The sequence below is a fragment of the Fulvia fulva genome, chromosome 1 (genome assembly GCF_020509005.1).
Source record: "Fulvia fulva chromosome 1, complete sequence".
Lineage (NCBI taxonomy): Eukaryota > Fungi > Ascomycota > Dothideomycetes > Mycosphaerellales > Mycosphaerellaceae > Fulvia > Fulvia fulva.
The window spans coordinates 9,851,015-9,866,445 of record NC_063012.1 but is presented as its reverse complement, the minus strand read 5'-3'; the positions used below and the strand labels follow the sequence as shown (position 1 = coordinate 9,866,445).

The 15,431-nt window shown below is 53.7% G+C and overlaps 6 protein-coding genes across 6 annotated transcripts; 5 read left to right on the top strand and 1 right to left on the bottom strand.

Moving 5' to 3' along the window:
- Positions 1-416: 416 nt before the first annotated feature.
- CLAFUR5_01976 (putative glucan 1,3-beta-glucosidase D) lies at positions 417-2,747 on the top strand (the record flags this gene model as incomplete). Its single annotated transcript, XM_047901124.1, has 1 exon — positions 417-2,747. The coding sequence occupies one exon, from the start codon at positions 417-419 to the stop codon at positions 2,745-2,747; it is 2,331 nt and encodes a 776-aa protein (XP_047755540.1).
- A 906-nt stretch (positions 2,748-3,653) lies between these two features.
- CLAFUR5_01975 (Glutaminase A) lies at positions 3,654-6,060 on the top strand (the record flags this gene model as incomplete). The annotated part of the gene is made up of 2 exons (XM_047901123.1): positions 3,654-4,937; positions 4,990-6,060. The coding sequence occupies 2 exons, from the start codon at positions 3,654-3,656 to the stop codon at positions 6,058-6,060; spliced, it is 2,355 nt and encodes a 784-aa protein (XP_047755537.1).
- A 1,327-nt stretch (positions 6,061-7,387) lies between these two features.
- On the top strand, positions 7,388-9,290 carry CLAFUR5_01974 (Benzaldehyde lyase; the record flags this gene model as incomplete). Its single annotated transcript, XM_047901122.1, has 3 exons — positions 7,388-7,647; positions 7,696-9,151; positions 9,219-9,290. The coding sequence occupies 3 exons, from the start codon at positions 7,388-7,390 to the stop codon at positions 9,288-9,290; spliced, it is 1,788 nt and encodes a 595-aa protein (XP_047755538.1).
- Positions 9,291-10,095: 805 nt separating this feature from the next.
- CLAFUR5_01973 (uncharacterized protein) lies at positions 10,096-11,150 on the top strand (the record flags this gene model as incomplete). The annotated part of the gene is made up of 2 exons (XM_047901121.1): positions 10,096-10,902; positions 10,956-11,150. The coding sequence occupies 2 exons, from the start codon at positions 10,096-10,098 to the stop codon at positions 11,148-11,150; spliced, it is 1,002 nt and encodes a 333-aa protein (XP_047755543.1).
- Positions 11,151-11,919: 769 nt separating this feature from the next.
- On the bottom strand, positions 11,920-12,813 carry CLAFUR5_01972 (54S ribosomal protein L6, mitochondrial; the record flags this gene model as incomplete). The annotated part of the gene is made up of 2 exons (XM_047901120.1): positions 11,920-12,311; positions 12,369-12,813. 2 exons carry the CDS (start codon positions 12,811-12,813, stop codon positions 11,920-11,922), a joined length of 837 nt encoding a protein of 278 aa, XP_047755544.1.
- A 450-nt stretch (positions 12,814-13,263) lies between these two features.
- CLAFUR5_01971 (uncharacterized protein) lies at positions 13,264-15,042 on the top strand (the record flags this gene model as incomplete). The annotated part of the gene is made up of 3 exons (XM_047901119.1): positions 13,264-13,339; positions 13,403-14,749; positions 14,804-15,042. 3 exons carry the CDS (start codon positions 13,264-13,266, stop codon positions 15,040-15,042), a joined length of 1,662 nt encoding a protein of 553 aa, XP_047755541.1.
- Positions 15,043-15,431: the final 389 nt, after the last annotated feature.

Here is a 15,431-nt window from a genome sequence, read left to right as displayed (position 1 = left end):
CGACTGCTTGCAGCAGCATATCGATGATTCCTGGGGCAATATGATGGCACGCTGAGATTGAATCAGGTGGCATCAGTGGCATGGGAAGTAGCCTCAGAGTCCAGATTCAGTTGACTCCCCTGGAGATAGTTCTAGTCCTGATATCGTCGATGGCTTAAACGAAACGTGAGATTTCATGACGCGCAATGCCCAGTAGTCGTACGAAAGCAAGATCGTAACAAAGCTTGGAACTGCCGTGATGCTGATGTTGGCAAGAGACTTTCACATGTCGGAGATCGAGCTAGGATGCTCGGCGCCAACCGCCGGGTGTCACCATGACAACAACGCCAACAGCCGACCACTTTAATATGGAAGCACAGCATTCCAGGTGACCTCATTGCATTGTCTATATGTAGAAGATAACGACATTCTGCACGATGCCGAGTTCGCATACGCCACGCGACTCCCCTGCGCGCAGGCAACGGCGACGAAGAACGCACCAGCGAACCGACAGCAACGGCGAGGTTCTCGGACGATACGACCGGGATCGGGATCGGGAGGAGGATCATGGTAGTCCGACGAAGAGCAGACCGAGGAGGAGCCATCATGAACGTCGATCGTCGAGAGCGCCAGAGTCCGAGTACACCAGCAGCAGGACGAACACCACAGCACTATCGTCCGGCCAGCTAGCGCAACTTGACAAGCTCAATCGCAAACTTGGCTGGAACGACTACGAGGGCGTACCGCAGACGCGACCGAGAGAGGAAGCTCAGCATACAAGAGCCGAGTATGATGTCGATCGGGAGCGCGAAAGGGAGGAGAGGGAGATAGAGCGCGAAAGACGGCGGGAGGAACACCGGGAGCGGAAACGGCGGCGGAGAGAAGAGGAGAGGGCAGCGCTGGCTGCGGAGGAAGACAGTGTTGCGTATGAGCATCCCAGTAATTACAAACACGAGCGAAGGAGAGAACGAAATCGAGATGGAAGACGGGTTGCAAGTGGTCAGGTTCTGGAGCGAGGCCGAGGATCGTCAGCATATTACAGCGAGAAGGAGGACTATCGCGAAGTTGTGCGGAGGCGAGATGGCGGCAGCAGTGATCTGGATTACGATGAGCAAGAGCGGAAACGAAAGCGGCGGAAGAAGATCTTCATTGGTGTTGGTATAGTGATCGTGCTACTGGCCATCATAATCCCGGCGGCAGTGGTGGTATCAGGGAAGAGCCACAACTCTTCCTCGGGCGCAGGGGGCGCTGGAGATAATTCAACAACGCCCGCGAACAGCAATCTTGCAGGCATATCGGAAGACGACATTCCAAAAGATGCCCAAGGAACGATTCTCGACCCTTTCACCTGGTACGATACAGATGACTTTAATGTAACCTACACGGCCGAAACAGTCGGTGGGCTCAGCGTCATGGGTCTGAATAGCACATGGGACGATAGCACCCGCGCCAACGACCAAGTTCCACCTCTGAACGAAGAGTTCACGTACGGCACAATGCCTATTCGAGGTGTCAACATTGGTGGCTGGCTCAGCATTGAACCTTTCATCACGCCCTCTCTTTTCTCTGGCTACACCACCCACGACAACGTCGTCGACGAATACACGCTAACCCAGAAACTCGGACCCACAACAGCCAAGTCCACTTTGGAGAAGCACTACTCCTCCTGGGCCCAAGAGAGCACCTTCTCCGATATACAGGCTGCCGGCTTTGACCACGTCCGAATACCATTCTCATACTGGGCCGTGACGACCTACGATGGCGACCCTTATGTCCCTCAAGTGTCGTGGCGCTACCTCCTCCGTGGAATTGAGTGGGCACGCAAATATGGTCTCCGCATCAATCTCGATCTCCATGGTGCCCCGGGCAGTCAAAATGGTTGGAACCACTCCGGCCGTCAAGGTACGATAGGTTGGCTCAACGGCACAGACGGTACAACGAATGGGGACCGCACCATCGACATCCACAAACAACTCTCCGCCTTCTTCACCCAGCCCCGCTACAAGAACATCGTCACCATGTACGGTCTCGTCAACGAGCCCCGAATGGTAGAGCTGGACCAGAGCACAGTCCTTACCTGGACGTCCAAAGCCATCGATGCGGTCCGCGGGAACAACTTCACAGGCATTGTCGTGTTCGGTGATGGTTTCATGGGTTTAGACAACTGGCAGGGCAAGCTCACCAATGAGAAGAACCTCCTTCTAGACGTGCACCAGTACGTCATTTTCAACGTCGATCAAATCGTCCTCAACCACCACGACAAAATCAACTTCGCCTGCGGAGGCTGGACGCAGCAAGCCCTCCGCTCGCAAAACACTGCAACGGGTTTCGGCCCTACCCTCTGCGGCGAGTGGTCCCAAGCCGACACAGACTGTGCCCAGTACCTCAACAACGTCGGCGTCGGGTCTCGCTGGGAGGGAACGTTGAACATGGTCTCTGGTCCTGGTGGTTCGACCGACGGCTCCGTCCTGAATCCAACCTGCCCAACCAAGAACAACCCGCAGTGTTCCTGCGACGGCGCCAACGCCGATCCCGGCAGCTGGTCAGATGAATACAAAAAATGGCTTCTGCTGTTCGCGGAGGCGCAGATGCACTCTTTTGAGCAAGGGTGGGGATGGTTTTATTGGACGTGGCAGACGGAGAGTGCGGCGCAGTGGAGTTATAAGGCTGGACTGGCGGCGGGGACGATGCCGAAGGTGGCGTATACGAGGGACTTTGATTGTAGTCAGGATATACCGCAGTTTGAGGGATTGCCGGAGAATTATTAGGGTGCGTTGTTCGGGATGGTTGCATAGCGTGGTGTTTGGGAATGGATCGAGGTAATGATGATGGCTAGCGTTCTGGGGTTGGGATGGAGTGTTGGAGTATGCCAGTCAGTGATAAGAAAGCTCAAGGCTGTGAGTTTATGCCCATACAATGAGGTGTTGTAGTCTCGCGTCTATTGGAAAGAACGATCCGCTTGCCATGACCGCCGAGATGGCGCTTGTAGTCAGGACTCAACCTCATCTACGTTCATCTTCCTTTCATCAACAACAACATGCCCAGAATGGGTCCCAGCTCTTGCATTGATCTCATCCGTCGATAGCCAGCCATTCGGATTCTATAGGATCACGAAAGTCGCGCATCGCTGGCTTGAAGGACCCCAAAGAATGCCACTAAGAGAACGCCGACAACGCCCACCTCGTTGGACAAAGTCGTCCGGACATAACCTTCAGCTAACTTCCGCTGGCCACATTTCTGGTCGTGCAATGATCTCCGCTTGATGTCGTGATCTGGTTGACAGAGCACATGGCTTGGCCTGACCTGAGCAGGCGGCCACGCAGACGAGCTGGTAAGTGCCCGAGATCGAATCGAAGTCTTTTTATTGCTCGTTGAAGGCCGCAACTGTAAGGCCGCGAAACCATGCGAACCACGGAATAGGACATGGTCCTCCATAATACCTGCCGATACCACAACATCAAGATTCAAGAAGTCGCAAGGATGGCCCCGCAATCGCGCCTTCCTTGCTCCGCATCACGACCTCTGACTTGCGTGGACGACCGACATCTTCCTCCACCTCAATTGAACACGTGCTGGGATGTCAAGCATTGACAACGACCCCGATGCGGCCCGAGTCCACCACTGACTTTGTTGCAGCGTGATCAGCTCGGTGTTGTGCTCGACTGCATTCCACAATGGCCAATCCTTCGACCCCTTTGGTGGGGCAGCATCGCAACAGTACCTGCAGATCCCGCCATTATGGACACAGAGTCATGATATTCGCTAGTTCGACTTTGTTGCTGCTTGTGCTTTGGTTTGTGTGGGCCGGGTGCCGACTACAAGATGTCGTTGCTTTGGCTGGTAACAGCTCTTGGACCACCTCAACTTGCTCGCCAAGTATCTCTTCTATCATCATGAGGCTGTGGTTCGCTGCTAAAGTTGTTTGGACCCCACTAGCAGGATCACGACACTCATCAGCCGGGACTACTGCACGATTGCCGTCATATCCTCTGGCGGTAAAAAGTCCATATCTATCCACTTGGGTCCCCGGAAGCCAGCTTTCCGACATTGCAACAGCTCGATCACAGTTCTGGACTGGAGAAGAGTTGACATGGCCTACTCTTGCCCGGGTCGATGGGACCACATACGTCCTGTTTGGCTCTACGGACGACCTGCCGAGCAGCATCGAGGCAGCGACGACTGTCAATGTTAGCTACACGGCTACGCATACATACCTCTCCGTCTGTGCAGGCGATGTGGACTTTGTCCTGGACTTCTTCAGCCCAGTCTATCCCAAGGCTGAAGATTTTGCGCTACACGCACTGCCATACTCGTACGTGACTGTCAACGCTACAAGTAATGGGTATGCGCCATCGAATGTGCAGATTCTCAATGCGATCGACCAGACATGGACGGGCCAGGGTGGCGCGGCGAGTATCAACTACACTGCTCTTGATAACACTGGCTTCTTCTGGTATCACAACAACAACGAGATCCCCTTCGTTGAAGATAGCGACAGGGCAACGTGGGGCTCCACAATTCTTGCGACAACTCTTACTTCGAATAGCTCATCTTACGCACGTGGGCCAGCGAGCAACTTATACTCTGTTTTTGCTGCCACTGGTACGCTCAGCAGCTTAAACAGCAGCACTACATCTGGAGACGATTTGACAGCCTTTGTGCATGATCTCAGCGCTAGTAGTAGCAGTAGCGTCACTTTCGCAGTAGGTCTGGATCGTGTCGAGGCTGTCAGCTACCTGGGTGATGCTCAGACTGGCTATCACCGTACTGTCTGGCCAGAAGTCCCGGATGCCGTGGACTTCTTCCTGTCCAACTACGATGATGCATTGGCGTATTCGCTTATCCTAGGCTCTATCGTTCGACACAAGACCGAGTCGGTTTCCGATGTTTGGGGAAGTCAGTACGCCGATATCTGCGAGGCGAGCTTTCGGCAAGCCATTGCTCCTATCGAGTTGACGGTCAGTATCCCAGTAATCACCGCGATCTTTCTATGGCTGACTTTCTGGACAGGTACCCCTTGACGACCTCAGTGCCTCGCCGTCGGCATTTTTGAAGGAGATCTCTAGCAATGGCAATATGGAGACCGTCGACCTCATCTTTCAGTCGTGGCCAGTCTTTATCCACTTGAATTATGACTGGATCATCCTGCAGTTCAAGCCGACCTTGGAATATCTAGCCGCCGGCAGATGGCCTCGCGAGTGGGTCATCCACGATCTTGGTCTTCACTATCCTAATGCTACTGGGCATGATGACGGCGAGGCAGAGCAGATGCCCCTGTTCGAGACATCAACACTATTCATCTTGATGTATGCTTACCAGGAGCTCTCTGGCGACAGCTCGTATACTGAAAAGTATAGCGGTCTGCTTGAGGGCTGGGCGCAGTATCTTGTCGCAAATGGCCTTTACCCAGCCAGTCAGCTCATCAGCGTCGATGCTATTGCCGGAACGCCTAACCAAACCGCACTCGCCATGCAATCTGCCATCGGTTTGAATGCGGCCAGTAAGCTTCTAGACAATTCAACCTACTCCGACGTTGCAGCTCAATTTGCCAAGACGATCTATACAGACGGTCTAGGCCTCAACAGCGACAGCACCCACTTCACCTACAACTACGGCAACGATGACTCCTGGAACGTCATCTTCGCCGCCTTCTCTGACGTTTTCCTCAACCTCAGCACTTTCCCACAAGAAGCCTGGGACATGCAATCATCCTGGTACCTCTTGCAGATTCAAGAAGCTGGGCTTCCATGGGCTGGCCCGGTATCCGACAAAGGCGTCGACTGGGCAATTACTGACTGGAATATTGAATTTGCTGCTGTCGGTTCAGAAGAGCTGCAGGCAGCGATTGTGAACACGACACATAGCTTCTTGACGAACGGGAAGAACGATATCCCGTTCGGCACGAAATACTATACCGAGGGCAGTAATGCTGGAGTGTGGATCGGGAACAAAGCGAGGAGTTCGGTGGGGACGCATTTTGCTATTAGTGCGTTGAAGCAGGGGCTTTGGACGGAGGTAAAGCCTTCGGGGTTCAACGGGAGTGTGGTGGCTGAGAAGCAGAAGCGAAAGAGGGAGCCTTAGCAGGTCCAAAAGGTCAGATTTCTGTCCTTGTCTGGCATGATACGACGTTCCTCCACGCGAGAAAATCCACAGAGCTCATCAAGTCATCAGGAAGCGAAAATAACAAGCAACACTGCTCGGATGACGTCTAGGACGAGGGTTCCATGCTCAAGATCTTACCACTGCCGCTGGATGGTGCATATTGATGATCAGGAAGATGACCAACAATCACTGAAAGTGCATCGCATCGAAATGTTGAGACAGATCTGCTCAATCGACGACGCACAGGTTTCTTTAGATTTATGAATATGCCGGCAGGACACTGAACCAAGAGTCGTACACAGCTACTGACGAGTTTGTTGGTGAAGGCATAACGACTGGCAAAACGAACAACCATCATCGCCTCAGAGGTATCTCGAACCTCAATCCCGCCAAGGGAAGGCTCATATGTAGCCTTCAACAGAGGAAATGATGACCGAGGATTGTCACATGCGAGGCTAGTACTAGCCAGCACGCCTTACCGTTGAGCCAATGCTGGTTGTCGAGACGGTTAATTTCTTGTTGAATGTATACATTAGTGCATCAAAATCGCGGCGACAAAGGAGCTTGACTTGGGTCGAAGATTGTCGCATTGCAAGCAGATAGGCTGGTGAGCAAAAGGCAAGACTTTGACGATGACTGAGTGGCCAAAATGTCTTAGAATCGGATGAGATATGATACATCGGCTTAAGTATCATGGAATACCAATGGTTGACCTTGCTACAGCGACTGGACCACATCTTGATGGAGGTCGGCCACAGCCTTGCGCTGTTCTCTGAAAGGCAGGTCTAGCCGCGCACGTGGCTAGAACCTACGCGTCGATGCTCAACCTTGAACCACGACATCGTGCCTCCTGTTCTTGTTCACAACCAACGTCAACGCTTGTTCATCGAATCGTCGCGACTGACACGCTACTTGAAGCCTCTGTCCCCGATCTATCACCTTTGAAAGAAACAGTATATGCCTCAACTAACTACGATCTTGGCGATATGTTCCGCCGCGATACAGTGCCACGACGAATGCGACTCGACATCAGACAGCGACAGGCCCACCTTGCCACGCTTACAGTCTTGGCCAGTCCATACGAATACCGCTGGACGCCTCACGCAAGCCCACTCAACGCTCGAAGACGTGCTGTAAGACGACCCCGCCTGGCATGAGGGGCATTACTGCGCCCTCGGGAATAACACAACCTTGCCATCAACAACCGAGCACGAGAACACACAGCGTAGGCATGAAGAGTAGGCCATTCTCCGAACATCTCATTACTGTTTCCGCATACCGCACCTATACATAACGTGGAAAGAACATGGCACCATTCCAGATCCAGCAGCCGAAGAACAGAGAGCTGAACGGAGGAGACCTCGTAGCTCAATCGCTCAAGAATCTTGGCGTGGAAGTGGCCTTTGGTCTGCATGGTGGATATCTTGATGCCTTTCTACTAGGCGCGCACGATTGTGGCATCAAACTCGTTGACACCAGGCACGAGGCCACAGCCGTTCAAGCAGCAGAAGGATACGCGAAGATCTCGGGCAAGACTGGCGTCTGCTTCGTCACGGCGAATAGCGGGTAAGAGGAGCAGGATTGGAGGTGGCGATGGCTTAACGATCCTCTCAGATACTGCAATGGCCTCCCAGGACTTGCTACCGCCTTCGCCGACCGCTCACCCATCTTCTGCGTCACCTCCAGCCCGCCTCTCCAAGACGCCGAAACGAATGCCCTTCAAGGTTTCCACAATCAGGTTGTAGTCGCGAAGCCGATCACCAAGTTTGCACACCGAGTCACGAATGTGGAGGAGATCCCGAGAATCGTTGCGTATGCGCTCAGAGCTGCAAATACTGGCATCAAAGGCCCAGTGCTGATCGACTTTCCGATCGACGTCTTATTCTCCCCGCCTCAATTCGATCGAATCGCGTATGGCGCTGTAGACGTCCCTCCAGTCGATCCGCCCGCGCCGAACCCTGCAACGCTGGACTGCCTGGTAGAAGCCTGGAAGGGAGCAAAGAGGCCGGTCGTCATCACAGGCACAGGCGCAAGAGGAACGGACGAGGCATTGTTGAAGCTGGTGGAGACTACAAACACACCTGTGTTCTACTCGAACAAGTTCAGCCCACCCATACCCAACGACCATGAGCTTCGAGGTGGACCAGCGTCTGGTCTCGCGGCAATGGCCGGCAAAGAGCAAGCAGATTTCGTCCTTCTCCTGGCAGGCCGGACTGGCTTCTTACTCGGTGGAAGAGGTGGCGCCATTATCCCAAAGACCGCAACACTCGCCCAGGTCGATCTAGATGGAGCAGAAATCGGCAAGACACATCCTATCAATATCGGCATCATAGCTGACGCCAAGGTGTTCTGCGAAGCATTCCTGACCAAAGCCACCAACGCCCCATTCCCTCGCAACGATGAGTGGATCAAGAAATGCCGCAGCCTCACCACTTCTTCCCTTCCCTACGAACAAGACCCGAAGACTCAACCTGACGGTCACCTCCACCCGTATCACGCAATGTCCACGCTTATGAAGTCCCTCCCGCCAGACTCCATCATCATGCTCGACGGCGGCGAAGCAGGCCAATGGGCTGCCATGACCGCAGAGCAAGCCAACGCTAAACACATACTCACACCACCTGGCTATCTGGGCTTCCTAGGTAACGGATGGGGCTACAGCTTGGGAGCTGCAATCGCGGATCCTTCACGGCTGATCGTCAACATCCACGGCGACGGCAGTGCAGGCTTTCACATTCAAGAACTGGACACGATGGCAAGGTTCGGCCTCAAGATCTTGACCGTGGTAGCGAATAACTATGTCTGGGGCATGAGCGTCAATGGGCAAGATCTGATCTATGAAGGTGTCACGGACGTGAGACCTTGTGTTAAGATGAGTGAGGGGTGTAAGTATGAAGTGGTGGCGCAAGGCTTCGGATGCGAAGGCAAGAAGATCACCGCTTACGAAGAGATCGAGTTGACGGTGCGTGAGCTTGCGCAAAAGACGCCGGCGTTGATCAATATGATTGTGAGCGTGAAGCCGACGACGCCGGCTACGTTGAGCATGGTGGGAGCGACGACGGATCCGAATGTGAGTGCTGCGGCTACGGTCAAGGTGTCCGTGAAGGGTTCGTCCGATTGCTGACTGAGAATCACAGGTGATTGTGGTGCCGTACTATGACAGTGTGCCGAGACCTTATTACAAGAATGCGCAGACGAACGGATCATGAGAAAACGTCGACGGATTTGCTGCACCATCGATAGAGGAAACTCCCTGCTCTTAGATACTGGTGCGCAGCGGCGATCACGGTACTTCACTTGGTGTCATCGAACACAGCGGGCCGCCGCAACTCTTTGCCACCGCTGCATACCTTTCGCAATCTTGCGATGATCCATGGGCTGTTCATTGGGCCACGAGAACCTGTCAGCGGTCTTTGCGCAGCGTCCAGCACGTGCTGTCGTTTCTGGCACAGGGAAAGGTCAGCAACGCGCAAACTTGCGCCAAGCCCCAGCCATCTACAGTACATTTTCCAGCGGTCACATGGCCCAAGCTTCTTATTGTCCTCACCACATAACAATACAGAAAACTCGCAAAGTGGCTGGGCTAGCTCATGAGCATGCTATTGTGGTGCGCTATTGTGCCAGCCACCAGGTCCAGGCATAAAGATTTTTCTTTTTCCTCAACTCAACTCAAACTCATCTCTTATCAGACCAACTTCGCTTCAGCATCTTCTGAACCACTTCACTTCCTCACAAGCAGCTTCAACAGATACCACGTTACACACTCAACCGCCGGTCGCTTCCTTACTGAATCACAAGACTTTGGGGCTCCGGCAGTACTCAAGACATCACATCCAACAGCGCAGGACTTTCTTCACCAGATCACATCACAGCACAGCAACTCTTCCGCCCGTACGCAAGACACCCAGACTCTTGCAGCACCCAGCATCCCACACATACCAGTGCAGGACGTTCTCAAACACTTCATATCACATCACAGCACACCGACTTACACACCTACCCAACTCACCAACAATGGCACCATCATTCATGACCATTCCTCCAGAGCTTCGCAAGATGATCTACGACCTGGCCTTTACCAGCGACCCAACCACTCCAAAGCACGCAGCTCTCGCCGAGCGGGTCCCAGCGGGCTTGGCCATCCGCCTCACCTCCCGTTTCATAGCCAACGAGTCCCAACGCTGCTACCTCAAAGCCGCCCGCCACTACGACACCGTCCGAGCCACTCTCATCGACGACATCGTCACCCACTACGAAGCCCGCACCGTCAAAGTCCACGCCACCGGAATCTTCGCCCCGCAATACGAGGCGGTGTCGTTGCACAACGTCGCATTGAGCCTCTGCCACCCAAATCCGCGCTGCAAGCATGCCTGTGCAGAGCGCGGGTGCTACATGTGCCCCGACCCAGTACACCACAACTGTTTCGACTGTGGGCGTAATGTTGCGGTGGCACTCTACCTCAAGGGTCCCGGCCAAGGCCTCGAGGCGCCCCTGCTCACCATCCCTGGCAGCGAGGGTCATGGGACACGTCTTGGCACGTGGCTGGAGCATTTCACCGGAGAGATCGCCATCGAGGTACGAGAGGAGACGACGTATGCTATGTACATCCCCGATGCGGAGTCGTGTACGGGCTTCAAGCAGGAGATGGGCAAGGTGACGAAGTCAAGCCCGTGGGCGTTCCGCTGGTGGTACATTGAGTGGCATCGACAGTGGTTCGTCGACTTGAGGTGTGAGATGAGGAGACGTGCAGTGAGCAGTTATTACAAGCACAACAGGACGCTCAAGTTCACGGAGGACTGGATCATGAAGTTGGAGAAGACGGTGAGTTTACTGTCTTGTCAGCAGGGTGGTTCGAAGACTAACATGATTTGCAGCAACCGAAGTGGGACTCCATCCAGCAGCTCGGAAAGCATTTTGCGGTCCACGGCGAGATAGCGTGGAAGGCGGAGTATAAGAAGCGTGTTGAGGCCGCTGTTGCTAAGAATGGTGGCGATGTTGATGCGTTCATTCCTGCTTTCGATCAGAAGAAGGATGAGAAGACTTGTCGCGATGCCGAGTGGTTTGGCTAGACGACCGGTAGCCTGGACTCGACTGCTGTTGCTCTGACTGCCGATCCGTGGCTTCGTCACATAGAGCAACATGGGATCTGAGGCGGCATCATTGGTCTGAACTTTCTCTGAAGCCAGAGCGGAATCCTGACAGATGGTCTTGATAGTTGTTTTGCAAGCACTTTAGCTGCTCAGATATCATACCAGAACGATAGTGCTCATAGCCATCTTGTTCTTCGTCATGAGCTCCAGTGCTTTGCCATCCATTCACTCCGTCGACATAGCACTGTCCCATGAACCTATATTGACCATCGCCCTCAGATGCTGGACTGATGACACACAGCCCATCTCCACCTTGAAAAGCAGCAATGAGGCATCCCGCCTGCGCAGACTCAGGAAAGATGCCCAAATTGCCGTTGTCGGTAGATCCCATCCTTCGGTGTCTAGCTACGCTGGTGATCCTCCGACGAACATTCTCGTACAGAACGTTCATAGATCCATCTTGCGCCGGAACTTGGGCATCGAAGACCAACCAATTGACGACGCTGTCGGCTTTTGTTCTCTTAGTTTGGCTATGGCGTGATTTGGGCGGTTTGGTGTAGTACGTTCAGCTGCCTCGGTGACACCGAGCTGCAAGCTGCGGAGACGCGGTGTGGTTGTGCTACACGACTCCAACGTCGGATCAAGCAAGAGGCTAGCCAGTTTGCGACACTGTCTTACGGTCATGCTGAGACCAGGCTGCAAGAGACATTATCCATTTTTACACTATCAACACAGTCTTCCAAATCCTCTACTTGATCTTCTTCGCCTTCAATCTAATCGTCTCATCATTAACAAAGATACCCTTGCCCTTGTACGGCTCCGGCACTCTCCATGCTCTGATCTCTGCCGCGAACTGCTTGACCACCTCTTTCTCCACGCCCTCCAACAGTATTCTCGTCGGCTGAGGCGTGCTCGCTTTCAAACCCTCAGGCACCAATAGCTCGATCGGATGTGAGTATCCCACCTTTAGAGACACAAGCTTCTGGCCCGGAAACTCCCGCTTGACCGTCTTTGAGCCAACAATTGCTTCCTCTTTCTCCTCAATCGATGCTCGGTAACCGACACCGACAAGTCGTAGGATGGCGGCGTGCCCTTCTGAGACACCGAGAATGTGGTTTTGGAGGTATGCACGTGTTGTGCCTGTAGGTGAAGCGTTAGTGAAATGATCCTCGTCTCTCAATGCCTGAGGCTACACACCCCACATAGCCTTCTGCTTCTTATCCTCTTTATCCCGTATGTGCAATTGCCGTGTCCCATTCTCATTGACCGTAATAGACATGTATGGCGGTATAGTCATGCTCATCCTCCCCAATGGCCCTTCAATATCGACCCTAGTCTGCTCCTGCGTTCTGCTGGCACGCGCATTGCTTCGTTGCGGCGGGGGTGCTGTGACGGTGAACTTCACTTCTGGTGGGAAGGCGAGAGCCTTGATGCCTATCTTTGACTGGCATTGGGAGGATGTCGAGAATCGGGATGTTTGCTGTCCTTGCGCGAATGCTGGCACCAGGAATGCCGGGAGCGTGACTTCGCGACATGTGGGTGTACTGAACGTCTTCGCTAGAGCTCTCGATGAGCGCATACATTGCCGTGAGGCGTCCATCGTCGCTGTGGTCGATGGTGGGTGGAATCTCCTGTTCGCCATCTCGAAGTTCAAAGCGACTGCCGGACCGAAGTTTTTCCGGTGATGTCCCTCAGCTCCTTCCTCGTCGATTGATCAAAGTGAAGGTCGCGTCCAACATCAATACCAAGACGCGCATATGAATGCGACCCTTCTCGACCAACACTGTAGGTGAGTGCAAACCGACGAAAATTTTACGCGTGTACAAACGCGCCACGTGCCTACAGCAGCTCCACTCTCAATGCTTCTCACCATCACCGCCTTCTGTCTTTCTTCCAGTCTTCTTCCGCGACTCACATAAGGCGACTACCGACCAACACAGCTCACCATACCACCACCGTGGACTCGTGCACTACCGCGAGGTGGTACCACCCTCGCGCGGGCTTCAACAGCGCACGCGATATCACCACAACTACAACACTTTCATGACACCGTGAGGCCTGCTTCCAGATCACCGCACACGACGACAACATCATGATGTGGTCTCAGAGTACCGTCGGTCGGCTTGCGACGACAGCTTGCCTCTTGGCAGGCGTCGATCTCACTCAAGGTAAGTCACTAACATCCCTTCTGGCCGGCGTGGCAACGGAGCATGGTATTCATTCAACATCAGCATGGCGCCTCAATAGCCCAGGCAGCCACCATGGCGTGGAGCATGCCATCAGTCGAGCTCCGGTGGCGGCGTCTACGGAAGTCAACATCACCCTCGCGGACTCACTCGCGCAAGTCCAAGGCATCCTTGCCAACATCGAGAAGGAGCCGACGTGTAAGCGTCTAGCAGCAAAGAATCTCGTTCATGCGTGTAGCACCTACGACGGGCGAGGATCGACGGCAGCCACTGACGAAGTGCTGGAGCTACACCAAAAGCATTTCGCCATTCGGATGACAGAGTGTGAGCTCGGCGATGCCAAACAGAGCATGCCGAAGTCGTGCGGCCCACTCCTTGCCAGCCCGGCAACTAAGGAGCCCCAGCGATACGTCAACCAATGCCTGAGTGACCTCTATGACCAGGGCTCTAACTCATGGACGAGCTTCAACGCGGTCAAGAGCAACGCACACATCATGTGCAGTGCCATGAGAAGTCAGCACGACAAGGATGAGCAGATCAAGTTCCTGGAGCTTCTGCTAGAAGCAAACAAGAACCTCAACCATGCCATGGACTACCACGGTGAGCAGGCGAACACAATGCGACAGCAATTCCACGAAATCACCGTCAACGTGAAGGAGTTCCACAGCCAGATGCACGAAGACAACGAGGTCCTCAAACAAGCCGTCAAAGAGTCGTGGGACAAGCTACAGCAGAACATGACCACCATGGGCTCTGATCTCGAGGGTCTCTTGCAGACAGTCATCAACACCGCGAAACACGTCAACGAACATGCCGAAGAGACAGAACTTGCACTGGCCCGCTTCGAAACCATGCGAGCTAACAGCGACTCGTGGAACGAGGACTTTGCGAGATGGCGGACCGAGGCTGAAGTAGCTCAGGCCCAGCGCAAGTATCAGATGCAACAAGAGCTCGACATGCTCAGTACCGCGGTGGGCCAGGTGACTCGTAGTGTCGAGACAGCCAATGGCCTGACTAGTACGCTGGCCGCTGAGATCGACTCGATCGACTTCCGACTCAACTCCGTTATGACCAACGTCCAGAGTCTGGACGAAGGAAGCGACGTCCTGGTCAACAAGCAACGCGACACCCTGGAGCGCATGGACGACCTCCAGTCGAAATCGGAAGCGGCTCTTGAGTCTGTCGAGGCAACACTGGAGAAAATGGGAACACTCAAGACCATCGTTGAGAGCATTACTGCCATCCTCGGCAACATCACAGCGGTCATTCCGTCCTTCGGCTTCCTGGCTGAATGGTACATGCTGCTCTTTCTTAGTGGAGTCTTCGTCTTCCTTTGGCTGTGCGGCCTGCCAAAATGGGGAGCCGGCGTGATGTCTCTCATTAGCATCTGGGGTAAGTCGTCTAGAGGTCTCTAGATCACGGCTGCAGACTCACGATTCTATCTAGTCCTCTCCCTCGCCCTTCGACTCAACAAATCGACACAAGTCTTTCTCAACAACATCATCACCCACTTCCCTCTGCTCTTCAAGAACCATCCCAAGTCCACCAGCATCTCAGCAGTCATGGGCATCGCCCTGATAGTTGGCTTCGGAATGGGCGTAGCAGCTGGCTGCAAATACATGTCTCGCCACAATCAGAAGCTCCAGAGCAAGGGAAGCCGAGCCTCAATGACTAGCAAGGTCTGAACACAACGGCAACACGATACGAAACACGATCTCCTTCGATCACATCACGATACCCAACATCTACCGATCTATCGGATATGGAACAACAGCACAACACATGGCTTATCTGGCTTTCTTTCCTGCTTTCTTCAGCGATGATATCCTCCATGCGATCTTCTTTTATGCGGAGGAGATATCCTCCTTGCAATGGCTCAAGATGCATTTCTATGACATAAAGCCTTATGAGCAAAAGGACAGAGGAGTAGAGATGGCTGCTAATCAGCTCTCACATCATAGGACGCTATGACTTATGAGATATGGCTGTATATATGTTTCACTACTGAAAATGAAGATGAGCATCATCACAGACCTGGCGTCTTCTCCTACCCTATCACAATTTTTTCCAAGAT